This window comes from Chroicocephalus ridibundus, chromosome 24 (genome assembly GCF_963924245.1).
Source record: "Chroicocephalus ridibundus chromosome 24, bChrRid1.1, whole genome shotgun sequence".
Classification (NCBI taxonomy): Eukaryota; Metazoa; Chordata; class Aves; order Charadriiformes; family Laridae; genus Chroicocephalus; species Chroicocephalus ridibundus.
Genome location: NC_086307.1, coordinates 3,440,152 through 3,457,486, shown reverse-complemented (window position 1 = coordinate 3,457,486; position 17,335 = coordinate 3,440,152). Strand labels below are relative to the sequence as shown.

At 71.8% G+C, this 17,335-nt stretch overlaps 3 protein-coding genes across 9 annotated transcripts; all 3 read left to right on the top strand.

Annotated features, from left to right (window-relative positions):
* Positions 1 to 255: 255 nt before the first annotated feature.
* TIMELESS (timeless circadian regulator) lies at positions 256 to 7,423 on the top strand. Of its 4 annotated transcripts, none has more exons than XM_063358991.1 (30): positions 256 to 271; positions 794 to 925; positions 1,002 to 1,155; positions 1,240 to 1,354; positions 1,450 to 1,512; positions 1,625 to 1,726; positions 1,825 to 1,980; positions 2,056 to 2,189; positions 2,285 to 2,372; positions 2,486 to 2,662; positions 2,751 to 2,968; positions 3,075 to 3,178; positions 3,286 to 3,455; positions 3,561 to 3,686; positions 3,780 to 3,931; positions 4,014 to 4,111; positions 4,188 to 4,305; positions 4,404 to 4,605; positions 4,707 to 4,858; positions 4,929 to 5,014; positions 5,122 to 5,245; positions 5,346 to 5,428; positions 5,511 to 5,653; positions 5,748 to 5,916; positions 5,995 to 6,063; positions 6,136 to 6,254; positions 6,333 to 6,474; positions 6,551 to 6,590; positions 6,702 to 6,793; positions 7,008 to 7,423. In XM_063358991.1, the coding sequence occupies exons 2-30, from the start codon at positions 829 to 831 to the stop codon at positions 7,124 to 7,126; spliced, it is 3,612 nt and encodes a 1,203-aa protein (XP_063215061.1). In that variant the 5' UTR covers positions 256 to 271; positions 794 to 828; the 3' UTR covers positions 7,127 to 7,423. The 4 variants fall into 4 exon arrangements, with proteins under 4 accessions (XP_063215061.1, XP_063215060.1, XP_063215062.1 ...); XM_063358990.1 differs by lacking the exon at positions 256 to 271 and adding an exon at positions 367 to 498 and having other exon boundaries at positions 797 to 925; XM_063358992.1 differs by lacking the exon at positions 256 to 271 and adding an exon at positions 380 to 498 and having other exon boundaries at positions 6,554 to 6,590.
* Positions 7,424 to 7,534: 111 nt separating this feature from the next.
* Positions 7,535 to 9,496, top strand: APOF (apolipoprotein F). The gene is made up of 2 exons (XM_063358997.1): positions 7,535 to 7,602; positions 7,687 to 9,496. The coding sequence occupies exon 2, from the start codon at positions 7,707 to 7,709 to the stop codon at positions 8,655 to 8,657; it is 951 nt and encodes a 316-aa protein (XP_063215067.1). The 5' UTR covers positions 7,535 to 7,602; positions 7,687 to 7,706; the 3' UTR covers positions 8,658 to 9,496.
* Positions 9,497 to 9,605: 109 nt separating this feature from the next.
* On the top strand, positions 9,606 to 17,254 carry STAT2 (signal transducer and activator of transcription 2). 4 transcript variants are annotated; one of them, XM_063358994.1, is made up of 24 exons: positions 9,606 to 9,935; positions 10,384 to 10,457; positions 10,592 to 10,723; positions 10,834 to 10,984; positions 11,074 to 11,172; positions 11,259 to 11,351; positions 11,428 to 11,506; positions 11,611 to 11,696; positions 11,792 to 11,940; positions 12,058 to 12,216; positions 12,319 to 12,471; positions 12,573 to 12,593; positions 12,706 to 12,799; positions 12,916 to 12,972; positions 13,044 to 13,127; positions 13,227 to 13,334; positions 14,376 to 14,511; positions 14,595 to 14,644; positions 14,743 to 14,831; positions 14,903 to 15,039; positions 15,153 to 15,341; positions 15,427 to 15,484; positions 16,236 to 16,975; positions 17,051 to 17,254. In XM_063358994.1, exons 1-24 carry the CDS (start codon positions 9,615 to 9,617, stop codon positions 17,179 to 17,181), a joined length of 3,390 nt encoding a protein of 1,129 aa, XP_063215064.1. In that variant the 5' UTR covers positions 9,606 to 9,614; the 3' UTR covers positions 17,182 to 17,254. The 4 variants fall into 4 exon arrangements, with proteins under 4 accessions (XP_063215064.1, XP_063215063.1, XP_063215066.1 ...); XM_063358993.1 differs by having other exon boundaries at positions 9,884 to 10,024; positions 10,380 to 10,457; XM_063358996.1 differs by having other exon boundaries at positions 9,921 to 9,935; positions 10,367 to 10,457.
* The last annotated feature ends 81 nt before the right edge of the window (positions 17,255 to 17,335 follow it).

The window sequence follows — 17,335 nt, the reverse complement described above, 5'->3', positions numbered from 1 at the left end:
GTGGCGAAGGCGGGGGGGGGGGGGGGGGCGGCGACGTCGGAGGAAACCGCGGGACACCGGGGGAACCGGGGCCGCGTCGCCCCGGCAACCGCGCGGGAGCTGCCGGGAGGCGCCGGCCGCCCGTTCCCGCGCCCGCGGGGGAGGCCCCGCCCCGGGGGGAGGGGCTGCGCCGCGCTTAAAAGGGCAACGCCGCGCCCGGGCCCTCCCTCCCCGCAGTGGGACCCGCGGGGGAGGCGGGGGGAGGGCGTTCTCCCCGCAGCGGGGGGGTGCGGTGAGCGAGGGGAGGGGGCTGCGGGGCATCGTACCGCCGGTCGGTGCCCGCGGGTGGGCGGCGGGGCTCCGGGGGGAGGGGTTGGTCACCTCGGACGGGAGTTGCCGCTTGAAGTCGGCGGGGGGGGGCGGGGCCTCTCGCCGCGGGAACTGGGGCGGTTGTGTAAGGCCGCCCCCGCGCCCGGTCCCGGGCGCTCGGCCGCGAGGGCGGCGGAGACGGCGCTGCCGGTGAGCGGGGACCGGGACCGGGGGGGTCCGGGTCCGGTGGGGTGGAGCTCCGGTATCGAGGGGGGCTGGTGCCCGGGGGGTGGCGGGGGCACCGCGACCGGCCGACGCTCCGGTATCGATGGCGCGGGGGGGGGGGGGCGGGGGGCGGATCGGTCCGGTGTCCCGGGAAGGGGAATCCCCCCCCCGGGACCGGCTGGTGCCCTGGGGCCGGTGGTGGCGGGGTCGGGGGGGAACGACGACCCCGGAGCGGGGAGGCGGGGGACAGGCGGCGGAGGCGCTGACGGCCGTCTCGCAGAAGGTTCCCGGTCCCCAGCGCCCCCCCCGCGCTGCATGGACTGGTACATGATGAACTGCGAGCTGCTGGCCACCTGCAGCGCCCTGGGCTACCTGGAAGGCGACGTCTACCACCGGGAGCCCGACTGCCTGGGTAGGTGGGGGGCGACGGGGGGGTGGCGGGGAACGGGGGCGGCGGGGGGCTCAAGGCCACGGTCCCCCTCCCCCAGAGAGCGTCAAGGACCTGATCCGGTACCTGCGCCATGAGGATGAGACCCGGGACGTGCGGCAGCAGCTGGGGGCGGCCCAGATCCTGCAGAACGACCTCCTGCCCATCCTGGTCCAGTACCCGCAGGAGAAGGTGCTCTTCGACGCCGTCGTCAGGTACCGGGGGGGAGCCAGGGGGGCTCCGGGGGGGTTTCCCCACGGAGCAGCGGTCTCACACGCCCCCTCTCTGCCCGCTCGCAGGCTGACGGTGAACCTGACGCAGCCGGCTCTGCTCTGCTTCGGCAAAGTGCCAGCAGATGCCACCTCCCGGCACCACTTTCTCCAGGTCCTGTCCTACCTCCAGGCCTACAAAGAGGTGAGTCCGCCCGGGGAGGGGCCCCTGGCCCGGGGGGGGGGAGGGGGTGGCGGGCTCTGCCCGTACCCCCCTCGCTCACGCAGGGGTTTCCGCAGGCTTTCGCCAGTGAGAAGGTTTTTGGGGTGCTCAGCGAGAAGCTCTACGACCTGCTGCAGCTGGTGAGTCCTGTGTCCCCGCGTGGCTCCCGGGGACAGCGGGGTCCGTCCCCGCCGAGCGGGGTCGGGGTCCCCGCGGGTGCTGCGGGGACCCCTCACGGCTCCGTGGCCGCAGGACTGGGAGCAGCGGCAGGAGGAGGACACGCTGCTGATCGAGAGGATCTTGCTGCTGGTGCGCAACGTGCTGCACATCCCCCCAGACCCCACGGAGGAGCAGGTACCGGGACAGGCCCCTTCTCTGAGGCCATGGTGGCTCCCTGGGGACCCCGACACCCTGCTTGCTGAGCGCCCCCCACCTGCCGTTCCCCCCCCCAGGGTGTGGATGGCGACGCCAGCGTGCACGACCGGGTGCTGTGGGCGCTGCACATCAGCGGGATGGACGACCTGCTCAAGTTCCTGGCCAGCGCCCAGGCGGAGCAGCAATGGGCCCTGCACGTCCTGGAGATCATCTCCCTCATGTTCCGCGACCAGGTGAGGCAGGGCAGGGGGGCGGTGGGTCAGGGGACGCCCCCCACTTCCCCGCAGCACTGACGGTGCTGCCCGCAGAGCCCGGAGGAGCTGGCGGCGCTGGGGCAGGGGCAGGCGGCCGCCGAGCACGGGGAGGACACGCGGGAGCTGGAGACCCTGCGGCAGCGGGAGCTGGCGGAGCGGAGGGCGCGAGCGCTGCAGCGCCCATCCAGGTGAGGGAGGGGGGACGGGACGACAGACCCCCACGGCAGGGCTGGGACCCCCGTGGCGGGGCCGGCACCGCTCAGCCCCTGTCCCCCTGCCCCAGGCACTCCCGCTTCGGTGGCTCCTACGTCCTGCAGGGCCTGAAGGCCATCGGGGACCGGGATGTCGTCTTCCACAAGGGGCTGCACAACGTGAGTGTGGGGACGGGGACGTGGCGGGGTGGGGAAGGGAAGGGGCGGGGGGGGGGGGGCACAGGGATGACCTGGGGACACGAGTCCGGCTGCTCCCTGCTTGTCCCCTGCAGCTGAAGAGCTACAGCCACGACCTGGGCAAGGAGACGCGGCGCGTGCCCCGGCAGCGCCAGGCGGCCCCCGAGGCCGAGCCCCCGCGTCGTTCCGCCCGCAACGTCCGGCTTTTCCTGCGCTGCTTCTGCCAGGATTTCCTGGAGGGCTGTTACAACCGCCTGATGCTGCTGGTCAAGGTGAGGGGCTGGGGGGGGGGCAGTGACACCCTCCCTGGGCTGGGGGACGGACCCCTGCTGAGCCCCCCCCCTCCTTCATTGCTCCTAGGACCAGCTGGTGCGGGAGAAGGCTCAGCAGCACGACGAGACCTACTACCTGTGGGCCACCGCCTTTTTCATGGCCTTCAACCGCCGCCGGGGCTTCCGCCCCGAGCTGGTGTCGGAGACGGTGGGCGTCCGCGCCTTCCACTTCATCGAGCAGAACCTCACCACCTACTACGAGATGGCGCTGATGGACAAGAAGGAGGCGGTGACCTGGTCCCGCCGGTGGGCGCCTGGGACCCCCCCCCTCAACCCCGGCCACTTGGGACCCTCCCCCGCTGGGGTGGGAGTGTGTGGGGGGGTCCCTGCCCTGACGCTGCCGTGTCCCCAGGATGCACCTGGCCCTGAAGGCGTACCAGGAGCTGCTGCGGACGCTGCAGGAGATGGACCGGTCCCCGGAGCAGGCGGTGCGGGACAGCAGCCAGGTCATCAAGAGTGAGTCCGTCTGTCCCTCCGCCCAACCCTGGAGGAGGGGGGGGGGGGGGTGTCTGACTTCAGCATCCCCGCCCCCCGCCGCTGTCGGCTGACCCCCTCCTCCCCAGGCAACATCTTCTACCTGATGGAGTACCGGGAGCTCTTCCTCGCCCTCTTCCGCAAGTTCGACGAGACCAAGCAGCCGCGCAGCTTCTTGCGGGACCTGGTGGAGACGGCCCACCTCTTCCTCCGCATGCTGGAGCGCTTCTGCCGGGGCCGCGCCGGCCTCGTGGTGCAGGTGGGATGCGGCTCCCCCCGCCGCCGGGGGTGGTGGTGGGTGGTGGGTCCTTGGGGGGAGGCCAGGTGGGGCCCTCCTGACACCCGCCGTCCTCGCCCCCCCCAGAGCAAGCGCGTGCGGAGGAGGAAGAAGCCGCGGGCGGCCCCATCCCCGGCCCCGCAGCCGCCCAGCGCCGAGGAGCTGGAGATGCTGTGGGCAGGGTTGGCCCCGCAGCTCCAGGCCTGCCTGCAGGTAAGGCAACGGGGGGGGGGGGGGTTCCGACCCTGTGGGGGGGACACACCAGGGTGTCTTGGTGGGGCGCAGGGTGACGGTGTCCCGCCCCAGGGCGAGGTGGCCCTCCCTGAGGACGTGGTGCCCTTCGATGCCGCCTCGGAGACGCCGGTGGAGGAGCAGCGCGCGGAGGCTCTGCTGCGGATCCAGGGGTGCCTGCGGGACGCCCAGGTCCCCCAGGCCCTGCGGCTGCTCCGCTCCGCCAGGTACCGGCACCTCAGTTCCCATCCCGCAGCCGGGCTGGGACGTGGGGACGCGGTGCCAGCCTGTCCCCCCCCCTCTCCCCAGGGACGTCTGGCCCGAAGGGGACGTGTTCGGACCCCCCGATGCGGGGCCGCCCGAGGAGACCCGGCTCCTGCGGGAGATTCTCTTCGCCCCCCTGCCCCGTGAGTCCCCGGCGGCACCGGCAGCGGCGGGATCTGGGCCAGGGTGTGCCGGACCCTCACCACCGTCCCGCCGCAGGGCACGCACCCCCCGAGGCCGAGGAACCGGAGGAAGAAGAAGAAGAGGATGAGGAAGAAGAAGAAGAAACCGTGCAGGTGTCAGAGAAGGAGTTCAACTTCCTCGACTACCTGAAACGGTGAGAGGCGGGGACGGGGGGGGTCTGGGGTGGCGGCTGCTCGCCGGGGTGGCCACTGTTTGCCGGGACGGCCGCGCTCACCGGGGCTGCCGGGGCAGGTTCGCCTGCGCCCCCGTGGTCCGGGCGCTCGTGTTGCTGCTGCGGGGTTACGCCCGCAACACCCCCCGCACCAACCACTGCGCCGCCCGCCTGCTGCACCGCCTGGCCCGCGACCTGCGCATGGAGGCCCTGCTCTTCCAGCTCTCCCTCTTCTCCCTCTTCCACCGCCTCCTCAGCGACCCCGCTGCCGGCGCACACCAGGTCAGAGGGGTCCCGGCTACCCCCGCCCCCGGGAAGGGTCCGTCTCCCCCCCCTCTCCCCGCTGCATCCCCCAGCCCCGTTCTCCCTCCCTCCGCCCGCAGGAGCTGGTGGCGTTGGCCAAGTTCATCCTGGGCAAGTTCTTTGCGCTGGCGGCCACTAACAAGAAGGCCTTCGTGGAGCTGCTCTTCTGGAAGAGCCCAGCGGCCGTCCGCGAGATGACCGAGGGCTACGGCTCCCTGCAGGAGGGAGAGGGGTGAGTGGGGCCCGAGAGGGGGCTGCCACCCTCCCCTCGCCTCCCCTCACCTCCCCTCCCCTCTGCCCAGGGCCAGCAGGAGACGGGGCCCCCCCTGGACCCCCCAGGAGGAGCAGGAGCTGCGGGAGCTGTACTGGAAGTACAAGGAGGTGGAAGGTACCGGGGCTCCCCGGGATGGGACGGGGCGGGGGGGCGGCGGCAGCGGGACCCCCCCGGGGGGGCGGCGGGGGCTCCCTCCCTGCAGCCTCCTGCTCCTCCTGCAGGCGAGGATGTCATCGCCGCCATCCTGGCCCGTCTCCCGGGGCCCAGGCGGACGCGGAGGCAGGTGGTGAAGCAGCTGGTGCGGCTGGGGCTGGCCAGCAGCGCCAAGGACTTCCCGCGGGAAAGGTGGGTCAGAACCCCCTGTGGGACCCCCCCCCCGGGTCCTCCTGTTCCAGGGCAGGGACCCATGGCCGTGTCGTCCCCCCCCCCCCCCCCGCCTCCCCAGGAAGGGCACCTGCATCGTGCTGTGGACGCAGGAGCAGGAGGAGGAGCTGACGCGGCTCTACGAGGAGTTCCAGGGCTCGGAGGGTGAGCGGGGGGCGACGCGGGCTCTAGGGGGGGAAAAAAAAACAGCCCCCCCCCCCGCCCCCTGACGCCCCCTTCCCCGCAGACGTCCTGGGGAACATCATGAAGCACCTGACGGCGCGGCGGTCGCGGGCTCGTGTGGTGGAGAAGCTGCTGGGGCTGGGGCTGGTGGCGGAGCGCAAGGAGCTGTACAAGAAGCGCCGGAGGAAGGGCCACGGCCCTGGGCCGGTACCGGGGAAGGGCCGGGGGGGAGGGTGGTCCTGGGCTGTGCCCAGCGGGTGCTGCCCCATCACGGGCACCCACGCACCCCTGGTCCCCACAGGGTGCGGCAGGCGCCGCGGCGGTGCCGGCCCGGGACAGCTCAGCAGAGGATGGGGACAGCGAGGAGGAGGATGAGGAGGATGACGAAGCGGAGGAAGGCCCCGTGGAGGAGCACTGGGTGTCCGAGGAAGGGGCCGGGCAGGGCCTGGGGCATCGTCTGCATCAGGAAGGTGGGCGAGGGGCTCCGAACCCCCCGGCCAGGTTTGGCTCCGGGGCCGTGTCCCCTCTCACCCTGCCCTTGTCCCCAGGTATGGCCGGGCCCCTGCGCTGGCTGGAGAACTGTCTGCGGAGGGCGGCTGGGGACCGTGAGGAGGACGGTGAGTGGTCCCGGGGGCCAGGGGCCGGGGTGGGGGGCCGGCTCCTCCGGGCTGACAGCGCTCTCCTCCCAGGCGTGTCCTACCCGGTACCGCTGGTGCCGCTCTCGGAGGAGAACGAGGATGCCATGGAGGACCGGCGCTTCAAGGCCCTGCTGCGGCAGCTGGGGCTCCGTCCGCCCGCCAGCGAGCAGGTGAGGTCCCCATCCCTGTCCCCGTCTCTGTCCCCTGGGTCCCGGCACGGCCCTGCAGCGTCTCCCCTCTCCGCCCAGGAATCCTTCTGGCGCATCCCGGCTGCCCTCACCCCGCAGCAGCTCCGCCGCGCCGCCGCATCCATCGCCCACCACGGCCCCGATCCGCCGCCCCCCCAGGGGCTGCTGGAGCCGCCCCAGTGCCCCCAGGCCCCCGATGCAGGTGAGGGGTGCGGGAGCTGGGCTGGGGTCCCCCGGCCGGGGGGCTGGCCCTGAGCCCCTCTTCTTGTGCCCCTCAGCAGAGCCGTCACCGGCGGGGCCGGCATCGGACTCAGAGAGGTGAAAACAGGTTCCCACCCCCGGGGGGATCCCCTCCCTGACTCTGGGGGGGGTCTCTGGACCCCTGGATGTGGGGCTGAGCGGTGCCAACCCCTGTCCCCACTGCTGCAGCGAGGAGCCTGTCCCCGTCCCCAGCCCGGTGCAGCCGGGAACCAAGAGGCGACGGGCGCTCGACAGCGAGGACGACGACGACGGGAGCTCAGGTGGGTGCCACCCCCTCCCCTCTCTCCTGGGGGGCTGCGGGATGTCACCGGGAGCTGGGCATGGGGCGCCGCTGGGTCACGCTCGACCTGTCCCCGGCCCCTTTGCCACCTCCCTGGAGCTGGGCAGATGGCGGGGGGACAGGGGTGTACCCCCACTCCCCGCATCCCGCCCCGGGGGGGGCTCAGCATCCTCCCTGCTCCCTCCCCCCCCCAGGCACAGAGCCGGCCCCCGCAGCCCCCCACTCACAGGGGGACGAGGACGAGGAGCCCCAGCCCCGGGGGAGGCGGAAGCGCATCCGCTGCCTGGAGGAGGAGGAGGAGGAGGATGACTGAGGGGGCTCCCCTTGCGTCCTGCATCCCCTCCCCCCTGGATCCTGGGCTGTTTTCTGGGGTTTCTGCAGGTTTTAAAGCCGTTTTTAAGGGTGCTGCGGAAGCGTGGGGCGGCTCCGCCCTGTCCGCTTCCCTGGTGGCTGTCCTGGTGTCCCCATGTCCCTGTTTTCCCCCTAAAACTTCCTGTTTTCCCTCAGCTGTTGATGTTTGGTGGTTTTTTTTTCTGTTTTTTTTTCCCCTAACACCTTTTAAATCTGGAAATAGACCAAATAAATAAACACGGCTCTCGCCTTTGCCTGGTGTGTGGGTCTGGCGTGGGACGGGTCCCTGGGGGGTGCCCTGTCCCCCTCCCCGCGCCGGGGGACGGAGCCAGGCCCCGCGTGTCGCAACAGCTCCTGATAAGGGTGGCTATAAAGGGAGGGCGGGGGCGGCGGGGGCAGCGGCTGGACGGGGCAGGGGCCATCGGTGCCGGCGAGCGGGTGAGCCGGGGCGCGGGGGGTCGGCGGGGGGCTGCGGCCGCGGGGGGTGCTGACAGGGCTCTGCCCCTTCTCCTGCCTCCCCAGGCCCTGCTGGAGCTGCCGCCATGCCCCAGGCTCTGCTCTTCCTCCTCTTCCTCTTCCTCCTCGGCCTGGGGGGCAGCTCTGCCGTGCCGGCTGCCCACCGCGGGGCCGCGGCGCGGGTGCTGCTGGCGGAGCTGGCGGAGCAGATCCCGCCGCGGGCGCTGCCGGGCACCGGGGTCTTGTGCCAGGACCTGCGTCCCGACGCCCTGCCCGGCTTCGCCCGGCTCCCGCCGCCGCCCCGTGCCCTGGCCCGTGCCGCCATGGCCCTGGCGCTGAGCGGGGCCGCCTGCCGGCCCCAGGCCGAGGAGGAGGTGCAGGGGCTGTCCCGGGAGCTGGGTCCCGCCGCGGCCGCCGCGCTGCTGCGGGGGCTGGCGCGGCTGCGGGACACCCCGGCCCCCCAGGCCCTGCCGCTGCTCCTCAGCCTGGTGCGGCCGGGGGGCTCTGCCCCGCCATGGCCCTGCGCGGCCGCATCCCCCCAGCTCCGGCACCCTGCGGCCGGCACCCACCCCCCCTTAGCCGGGCTGCCGGCCACGGGACGCTCGGCCGAGAGGGTCCGGGGGGCCAGAGCCCACGCCTGGCTGCCTGCGTGCCGCCACGTCCCCCGGCAGCGGTCCCGGCGCCGGCGGGAGGACGAGGATGCCTGCAACCCGCCGGGGGAACGCGAGGCCCACGGGGTGATGGAGTGGGTGCCGGGCGTCAGCACCTTCTACAACCTGGGCACCAGCCTCTACTACGCCTTCCAGGGCTGCGAGGCCCTGGCTTCCAGCCGGGCCCTGGAGGTGGCCGAGGACTTGGGCTACGCCGGCTTGTCCGCTCTCACCGCCGGCGCCGGCGGCCCCGTGGCCCTGGGGCTGCAGCTGGGGCTGCAGCCGGGGCTCAAGGCCGGGGTGCGGGCGCTCATCGGCTACTTCACCTCGGAGGGGGAGCCCCCGCCGGCCCCCACCGCCCACAGCGGCCCCGTCCTCATCGTCTGAATAAAGACGGCGGCTGCTTCCGTGTGTCCCCGTCCCTGTCTGGGGAGGCCGGCGCCAATCGATGCGGGGCCACCCTGTCCCGGGGCACGGGGACCTTGGCCCCACGGGGAGGCTTTGCCTGAGCCACGTGGTGGCCCGGCCCTGGTCGCCGTCCCTGTCCTTGTCCCGCCCTGCCTGGCTCCGGCTCCCGCAGCCCTGTCCCCGTAGCCCATCCCTACGGCCCCTAGCCCTGTCCCCATCCCAGGTGGCTGCAAAGCTTGTCCCCACGGGCTATCCCTGTCCCCATGGCTCTGCCCCCTGTCCCCATGGCCTGTCCCTGAACCCATGGTTCTGTCCCCCCTGCCCCACAGACTGTCCCCATGGCTCTTGTCCCCGCAGCCCGTCCCTGTCCTCATGGCTCTGTCCCCACGGGCTGTCCCTGTCCCCATGCCTCTGTCCCCGTGTCCCTGCAGCCTCTCCCTCTCCCCATAGCCCGTCCCTGTCCCCATGCCTCTGTCCCCCTGCCCCACAGCCTGTCCCTGTCCCCATGGCTCTGTCCCCATGGCTCTGTCCCCATGGGCTGCCCCTGTCTCCATGGCTCTGTCCCCGTGTCCCTGCAGCCTCTCCCTCTCCCCACAGCCTGTCCCTGTCCCCATGGCTCTGTCCCCACGGGCTGTCCCTGTCCCCATGGCTCTTGTCCCCGCAGCCCGTCCCTGTCCCCATGGCTCTGTCCCCATGGCTCTGTCCCCGCAGCCCGTCCCTGTCCCCATGGCTCTGTCCCCATGGCTCTGTCCCCGCAGCCCGTCCCTGTCCCCATGGCTCTTGTCCCCGCAGCCCGTCCCTGTCCCCATGGCTCTGTCCCCATGGCTCTTGTCCCCGCAGCCCGTCCCTGTCCCCATGGCTCTGTCCCCGCAGCCCGTCCCTGTCCCCATGGCTCTGTCCCCATGGCTCTTGTCCCCGCAGCCCGTCCCTGTCCCCATGGCTCTGTCCCCATGGCTCTTGTCCCCGCAGCCCGTCCCTGTCCCCATGGCTCTGTCCCCATGGCTCTGTCCCCGCAGCCCGTCCCTGTCCCCACGGCCCGGCCCGGCCCGGCGCTGCCCCCCTCAGTCCCCGCTTCCCTCGCTGGCCCCGCCCCCTCTGACGTCATTTCGGGGAAGCCGGCAACCCCGCGGGCAGCCCCTCCTCGCCGCCGGGGGGGGGGGGCGTGGCCTCGCCGCCGCGCTCCGCCAATCGCCGCGCAGAGAGGGGAGGGGGCGTGGCCTGCGCGCCTTCCTGGTCCGGCAGCCGGGAGCGGCCGAGGTGGGAGCGCGGCGGGGGCCGGGGGTCCCGGGGGGGGTCCCCCCTACAGGTTCGGGTACGGGGAGCCCTGCTGGGGCCGGGGCCGGGGCCGGGGCCGGGGCGCAGGTAGGGGATCCCGGTTGGGGCACGCAGGGATCCCCCTGGGAGGGGGTCCCTTGGGGGTGTCCCCTGGGGCGGGGGGTGTTTAGGGGCACCCGCCCCCCTGGAGCCCTGCAGGGGGGACACTTGGGGTGCAGGGGACCTGCCTGGGGGGGTGCCTGTGGGGGTGCAAGGGGGGGACCATGTCGGGGAGCCTCCGGGGAGGGGACCCATGGGGTGCGGGGGGCCCTCGGGGAAGCGGGGGGGGGAGCGTGTGCCCCCAGCCCCTGCAGCTGGGGACAGCTCGGTCACCAGCACCGGGGCCCATGCGGGAAACCTCCACCCCTGCTCAGCCCTTCTCCCGGCGCAGGACGGGGGCTGCTGGCCCGCGGCCAGCCCAAGCCGCAGCGCAGGGACCCCGTGGGACCAGGGGGCCGCAGGCAGGTGCGTGGGGGCGCAGGGCGGCCCGGGGACCGGCTTGGGCATCCTCCCGCCGTGCCGTGGCCCGGGGGGGGGGGTGGGATGGGGTGGTCAGCAGGGATGGCCTGACGCCCGCCCCCCTTCCCCGTGCCCCCCAGCATGGCGCAGTGGCAGGAGGTGCAGAGTCTGGCCAACGCCTGCCTGGAGCAGGTGCACCAGCTGTACGCGGGGGCGGCGTTGCCCATGGTGGTGCGGCAGTGCCTGGCCTCCTGGATCGAGGACCAGAACTGGTAACAGGGCCGGAGCGGGGTGGGGGGTGTATTTACGTCTGGGTCTGGGTCTGGGGGGCTCAGTGCCGGACGGGGCGTGCCGTGCCGGCGCTGAGCCCGCGGTGCCGCAGGCGCCAGGCGGCCGAGCCGCTCTCTTCCCACGCCCGGATGCTCTTCCATTCCATGCTGGCGTTGCTGGGCGAGCACCTGGGCAGCCCGGGGTTGGGCGACGAGGACTTCATGCTGAAGCATAACCTGCGCAAGGCCTGCCGTGACCTCCAGGTGGGCAGGGGGGGCCGGGGCTGGGGGGGGAGGAGAGGGGGGCAACGAGGGTCTCTGCGCCCCGCTGACCCCCCCCAGCCCCTCCGCAGGCCGAGTTTGGGGAGTGCCCGGAGAAGTTTGCCAACCTGGTGGACAACCTGCTGCAGGAGGAGCGACGGATCCTGCGCCTGGGGCAGGCGGGAGAGCAGGTAGGCCGGGGTCTGTGTGTCCCCCCCCCACCCCCCAGCCCCACGGGACCCTGCCGGCCACTGCCCGACGCCCCATGTCTCCGCAGGCGGGGGCTGCCCCGGCACCTGGCGCACCCCCAGAGAGTGACCGGGAGCAGCAGATCCAGCGGCGCTTGGCCGAGTTCCACGTGGCCCTGCAGGTAACGGCCCCCCTGGGCGCCCCCCCCCAAGGACCCCAGGTGCTACCCATCCCCTCACCCCTCTCTGCCCCCCCAGGAGGCTGAACGTGCCTTCCGTCACCTGGAGGACCTGCAGGACACCTTTGACTTCTGCTACAAGGTGCACTACCAGCCGGGTAAGGACCGATCCTGCCCACACCGGGGGTAGACGTGGGACAGCGCTGCCCTGCGCCCCCCCTGATCCCCCCCCCGTGACCCCCTTCTCGCCCCCCTCCCGCAGGCGAGGCCAGGACCAGCGACCCCCAGTACACCCAGCAGGTCCAAGCCCTCCAGGCCAAGCTGCAGATCCTGGACCGGCAGCGGCGGGTGAGATGGGGACCGGGGTTGGCCTGGGGGGGTGTCACAGCCACCCTGCACCCCCCAGCTCAGGCACGTGTTTTCCCCCCCCCCTCCCCCCCCAGGAGGTGCTGGCGCAGATGCAGCAGCTCCTGGGGCGCAGCGAGACCCTGCGGGATTTCCTGCAGCAGGAGCTGGGGGCCTGGCGGGAGCGGCAGCAGCGCGCCTGCATGGGGGCCCCCGCCGACACCTCCCTGCGCCTGCTGGAGACCTGGTAGGGCCTGGATGGGACGGGGACAGGGACGAGGGACAACAGCTGGCCCCCTGATGAACGCCCCCCCGGCCCGCTTCCCCCCCCCCACCCCCACCCACCCACCCCCGGCACCCGCAGGTTCACGGAGCTGGGCCAGGGGCTTTTCCAGCTGCGGCAGCTGCTGCGGGCGCTGGGGGAGCTGCGGCAGAAGGTGACGTATGAGAGGGACCCGTTGAGGGAAGAGACCCCCCTCCTGGAGCGGCGGCTGCAGGAGCTGCTCACCTACCTGCTGAAGAGGTGGGGGGGGGGCTGGGGAGGGGTGTCGGGGTGTTTTGGTTGGGGTGGGGGGGGGGGGGATGGTGGTCCAGGGGGCAGCCCTGACCCTCCCGCTGCCCCCAGCGCCTTCGTGGTGGAGCAGCAGCCCAGCATGCCCAACGCCTGCAAGCGCCCGCTGGTCCTGCGCACCACCAGCAAGTTCTCGGCCCGCGCCCGCCTCCTCGTCCGCCTCCACGACCGCAACCACGGCATGGAGGCCAGCATCCACATCGACAGGTCGGGGACCCCCCCGGGGCTAACCACCCCCCCTCCTCTGCCCGGCCGTGGGGGTCCCGAGACCCCCCCGCTCTCCGCTGACGCCCTGTTGTCTCTTGCAGGGACCCCCCCAAGATAAAAGGGTGAGAGCCGAGCGAGCGCTGCGGGCAGGGCTGTACCCCACACACACCCCCCCCCCCCCCCCCAGGGGGTCCCGGCCCCCCCGACCCCGCGGACCTCTCACTGCCCCCGCAGGTTTCGCAAGTTCAACATCCTGACGTCGAGCAGCAAAACCCTCCTGGCAGGGGACAGTCCCCAGGATGGGCTGGTCTGTGACTTCCAGTACCTGGTAGGGTCCCCCCCCCACACCCCAAGACCCTCATGTCCTCCATGGGGGGGGGGGGGGGTGTCAGGACCCCATCGTCCCCCCACCCCACCCTGGGCTGACCCTCTCCTGCCCCGCAGACGCTGAGGGAGCAGAAGGACAGCAGGTCGGGCAAGGGCAGCAAAGGCACCGGCGAGGTGGGTGCGGGGCTGGGGGGCGCGGGGGCGGCGGGTGCCACGCGGTGCCCCACGGTGCCACCTCCGCGTAGGGACCCCTGGTCGTGACGGAGGAGCTGCACCTCATCACCTTCACGCTGGCGTACGCCTACTGCGGGCTGGAGCTGGAGCTGGAGGTGAGTTGGGGGGGACCGGGGGGCCTGGGGAAGGGCCGGAGGGGTTGGGGGCGGCCGGTCTGACCCGTCCCCCCCCCCCCCGCCCCGCTCTCCCCACAGACCTCCACGCTGCCCTTCATCATCATCTCCAACAACAACCAGCTCTCCAGCGCCTGGGCCTCCATCCTCTGGTTCAACGTGCTCAACAGCGTCACCAGCGACCGTATGGTGAGCGGGACCGTCCCCCCCCCTCCCCCCCGGGCCCCGCACCCTCCCCACTGCCCCCGCGGGCTCCGGGGGTCCCGTCCCCATCCCTGCTCCTCACCCGGTCTCCGTCCCTGTGTCCTGTCCCAGGTTCCTGGGCTCTGTTCCCGGTCTTCCCACCGTGCCCTGTCCCTTCTCCTGTCCCCAGTCCCTGCTCTGTCCTTGTCCCAGTTCCACCCCTGTCCCCTGCCCCTGTGCGTGTCCCCGTCCCCTGGTCCCTGTCCCATTGCCATCCCCTGTGCACATCCCTGTCCCCTTGTCCCTGTCCCATCACCATCTCCTGTGCGTGTCCCCGTCCCCTGGTCTCTTTCCCATCCCCGTCCCCTGCCCCACTGCATGTCCCCATCCCCTTGTCCCTGTGCACGTCCCTGTCCCCGTGCACGTCCCTGTCCCCTTGTCCCTGTCCCATCCCCATCCCCTGGCCTGGTGCATGTCCCTGTCCCCTGGTCCCTGTCCTATCTCTGTCTCCTGCCCCTGTGCATGTCCCCATCCCCTTGTCCTTGTTCCCTGCCCTGGTGTGTGTCCCTCTCCCCTGGTCTCTTTCCCATCCCCGTCCCCTGCCTCACTGCATGTCCCCATCCCCTGGTCCCTGTCCCATCCCCTGTCCCTGTGCACGTCCCTGTCCCCTTGTCCCTGTCCCATCACCATCCCCTGTCCCCTGTGCATGTCCCCTTCCCCTGGTCCCTGTCCCATCCCCATCCCTTGCCCCTGTGTGTGTCCCCATCCCCTGGTCCCTGTCCCATCCCCGTCCCCTGCCCCGGTGCATGTCCCTGTCCCCTTGTCCCTGTCCCATTCCCATCCCTTGTGCGTGTCCCCGTTCCCTTTTCCCTGTCCCATCCCCATCCCCTGCCCTGGTGCATGTCCCCATCCCCTTGTCCCTGTCCCATCCCCATCCCTTGCCCCTGTGTGTGTCCCTGGTCCCTGTCCCATCCCCGTCCCCTGCCCCGGTACGTGTCCCCGTCCCCTGCGGCGTGTCCCCATCCCCGCTCACCCCGTCTCCCGCAGGACCAGCAGTTCTTCTCCAAGCCGCCCCCGGTGCCCTGGCCGCGGCTGGCCGAGGTTCTCAGCTGGCAGTTCGAGAGCGTGGCCGAGCGGGGCCTGAGCAGGGACCACCTCCTCATGCTGGCCGAGAAGCTCTTCGGTAAGGCCGGGTGCCAGCCCCGAGACCCCCCGGGGCCGGGACAGGGGCCGTGCTGCCCCCCTCACCCTGCTCTCGCCTCCAAGGCTCAAAGCCGTCTCCGGAGAGCACCTTGACCTGGCCCAAGTTCTCCAAGGTGAGTGGTGCCCGTCCCCCTGTGGCCCCGTCCCAATGTCCCCCCGTTCTCCCGTAGCCCCGTTCCCCCCCCCCCCACTCACCCCCCCTCTCCCACAGGACGGCGCCTCCGGCTTCTCCTTCTGGGCCTGGCTGGACGGGATCCTGGGGCTGCTCCAGGAGCAACTCAAGGAGCTCTGGAAGAATGGGTAGGAGCAGGGCCGGGGGGGGGGCGGGGGGGGGCACTGGCAGCCGCTGGGGCTGATGGTGCCTCCCCCAGGCTCATCCTGGGCTTCGTGAGCCGTAAACAAGAGAAGAAGCTGCTGAAGGGGAAGCGGACGGGGACGTTCCTGATCCGGTTCAGCGAGAGCGTGCTGGGGGGGGTCACTTGCACCTGGGTGGAGCACCCCGAGAGCGGTGAGCATGTTGTCGTCCCCCCCCCACCCCGCCGCCACCACCGGGGTCGAGCCCCTCACCCGGGCCTCAGGCCTGCCCTGGGCACTGACCGGGGCTGTCCCCCTGCCCCGCAGGACGCCCCGCTTTCCGCTCGGTGGTTCCCTACACCGCGGCCGAGCTGGCGTCCCTGGCGCTGCCCGACATCATCCGCGACTACCAGCTGCTGGTGGAGGAGAACATCCCCGAGAACCCCCTCCAGTTCCTGTACCCCGACACCCCCCGCGACGAGGCCTTCGGGCCCTACTACAGCCAGCGGCAGGAGGGTACGGCACGGTGCGGCGTGGCGCGGCACGGCACGGCGCGGGGGCAGCGCCCACCACCCCCTCCGACCTCTCCTCTTGTCCCCAGGGAACCTGTTGGAGCAGAAGAGGTACCTGAACCGGCGCCTCATCCGCGTGTCCTCCAGGTGAGGCGGGGGGACGCCTTGGTCCCTCCGGAGGGAGGTCCCTCCCTCTTCCCCCGTGGGAAGAGGGACCCTCAGCCTTGTATCCTTGGACCCTCACCCTGACCCTGGCCCTGTCCTAACCCCAGACCCTCACAGAGACCCTGACCCTGTCCTAACCCCAGACCCAGACCCTCACAGAGACCCTGACCCTGACCCTGACCCTCTCCTAACCCCAGACCCAGACTCTGACCCTCACCCAGACCCCGACCCTGACCCTGTCCTAACCCCAGACCCTGACCCAGACCCTGACCCTGTCCTAACCCCAGACCCAGACCCTGACCCTCACCCTGACCCTGTCCTAACCCCAGACCCTGACCTTGACCCTGACCCTGTCCTAACCTCAGACCCTGACCCTGACCCTGTCCTAACCCCTGACCCTGACCCTGTCCTAACCCCAGACCCTGACCCTCACCCTGACCCTGTCCTAACCCCAGACCCTGACCTTGACCCTGTCCTAACCCCTCACCCTGACCCTGTCCTGACCCTCACCCTGACCCTGACCCTGTCCTAACCCCAGACCCTCACCCTGACCCTCACCCTGACCTTGACCCTGACCCTGTCCTAACCTCAGACCCTGACCCTGACCCTGACCCTGACCTAACCCCAGACCCTGACCCTCACCCTGACCCTGTCCTAACCCCAGACCCTGACCTTGACCCTGACCCTCACCCAGACCCTGACCCAGACCGTGACCCACCGTCTCTCCCTGCAGGCAGGCAAATGAGTCGTGGCAGACAGAAGAGGAGTTGGTGGCTGCTACGGAAAACCTGGAGACGCTGCAGCTGCAGCCCGGTGGCCTGGGGACGCAGCAGCCCGCTGGCCTGGGGACGCAGCAGCCCGGCAGGTCGGGGACATTGCAGGTCCCATCTGGGAACCTGGGGACGCAGCAAGCGATGGCTGTGAGCCCGGGGATGCCGCAGCCCCCGAGCTCAGGGACGCAGCAAGCAGTGGCCGGGAGCGCGGGGATGATGCAGCCCGAGGGCTCGGGGACGCTGCAGCAGCCAGGGCCCCAAGGCCTGGGGCCACCGCGGCCACTGCAGGTGGGATCGGGGGTCTCGGAGATGCTGCAGGCAGGGATTGGGGACCTGGAGCCGCAGCTGGTGCTGCAGCGAGTCCCCGAGGGCCAGGGGATGGTGGCACCAGGGGGTGTGGGGACGCTGCCCGTGCTGCCCGAGGGGCTGGGGGTGCTGCCCGAGGTGGCCGGGAACGTGGGGATGCTGCAGCCAGTGGTGGGGGCTGTGGGGCCACTGCTGGTCCCCGAGGACGAGGGGACGCTGCCACCGGAGCTGAGGGACCTGGAGCTGCTGCACATGGAGGAGCTCCTGCAGACGCTGTCGGAGGGGCTGGAGCCGGGCTCAGGGACGCTGGAGACGATGGAGGCACCGGAGCTGATGCCCAACATGGCAGAGGCCACCGACGCGGTGGCAGAGGGGCTGGGCCCCGGGCTGGCGAGTGAGTGTCAGGGCTGAGGGGGGACACTGGGCAGGGGGGGGGTCCCCTCAGCACTGACCTCTCCCCATCCTGCAGGCGCCCCCGCGCTCCTGAATCCCCACGACCCGTTCCTGCCGCAGCTCGAGGACGCAGCCCTGTCCCCCGTCAGCTCCTTCTTCGCCACCGACTTCCCCCCGCTCCATATCGACGCCAACGACTTCCAGTGACTCCCCCCCAACGCCCCCCCGTAAATAAACCTCTTCCCCACCCATCTGCCTGCGCTGCTTGCGGGCAGACCCGGGTTGTGCCGTACGCGGGGAGCCGCTCGTCTCCTTCAGCCTTTTATTAGAAACTCATAAATACCCGAGATAAATAGGGAGC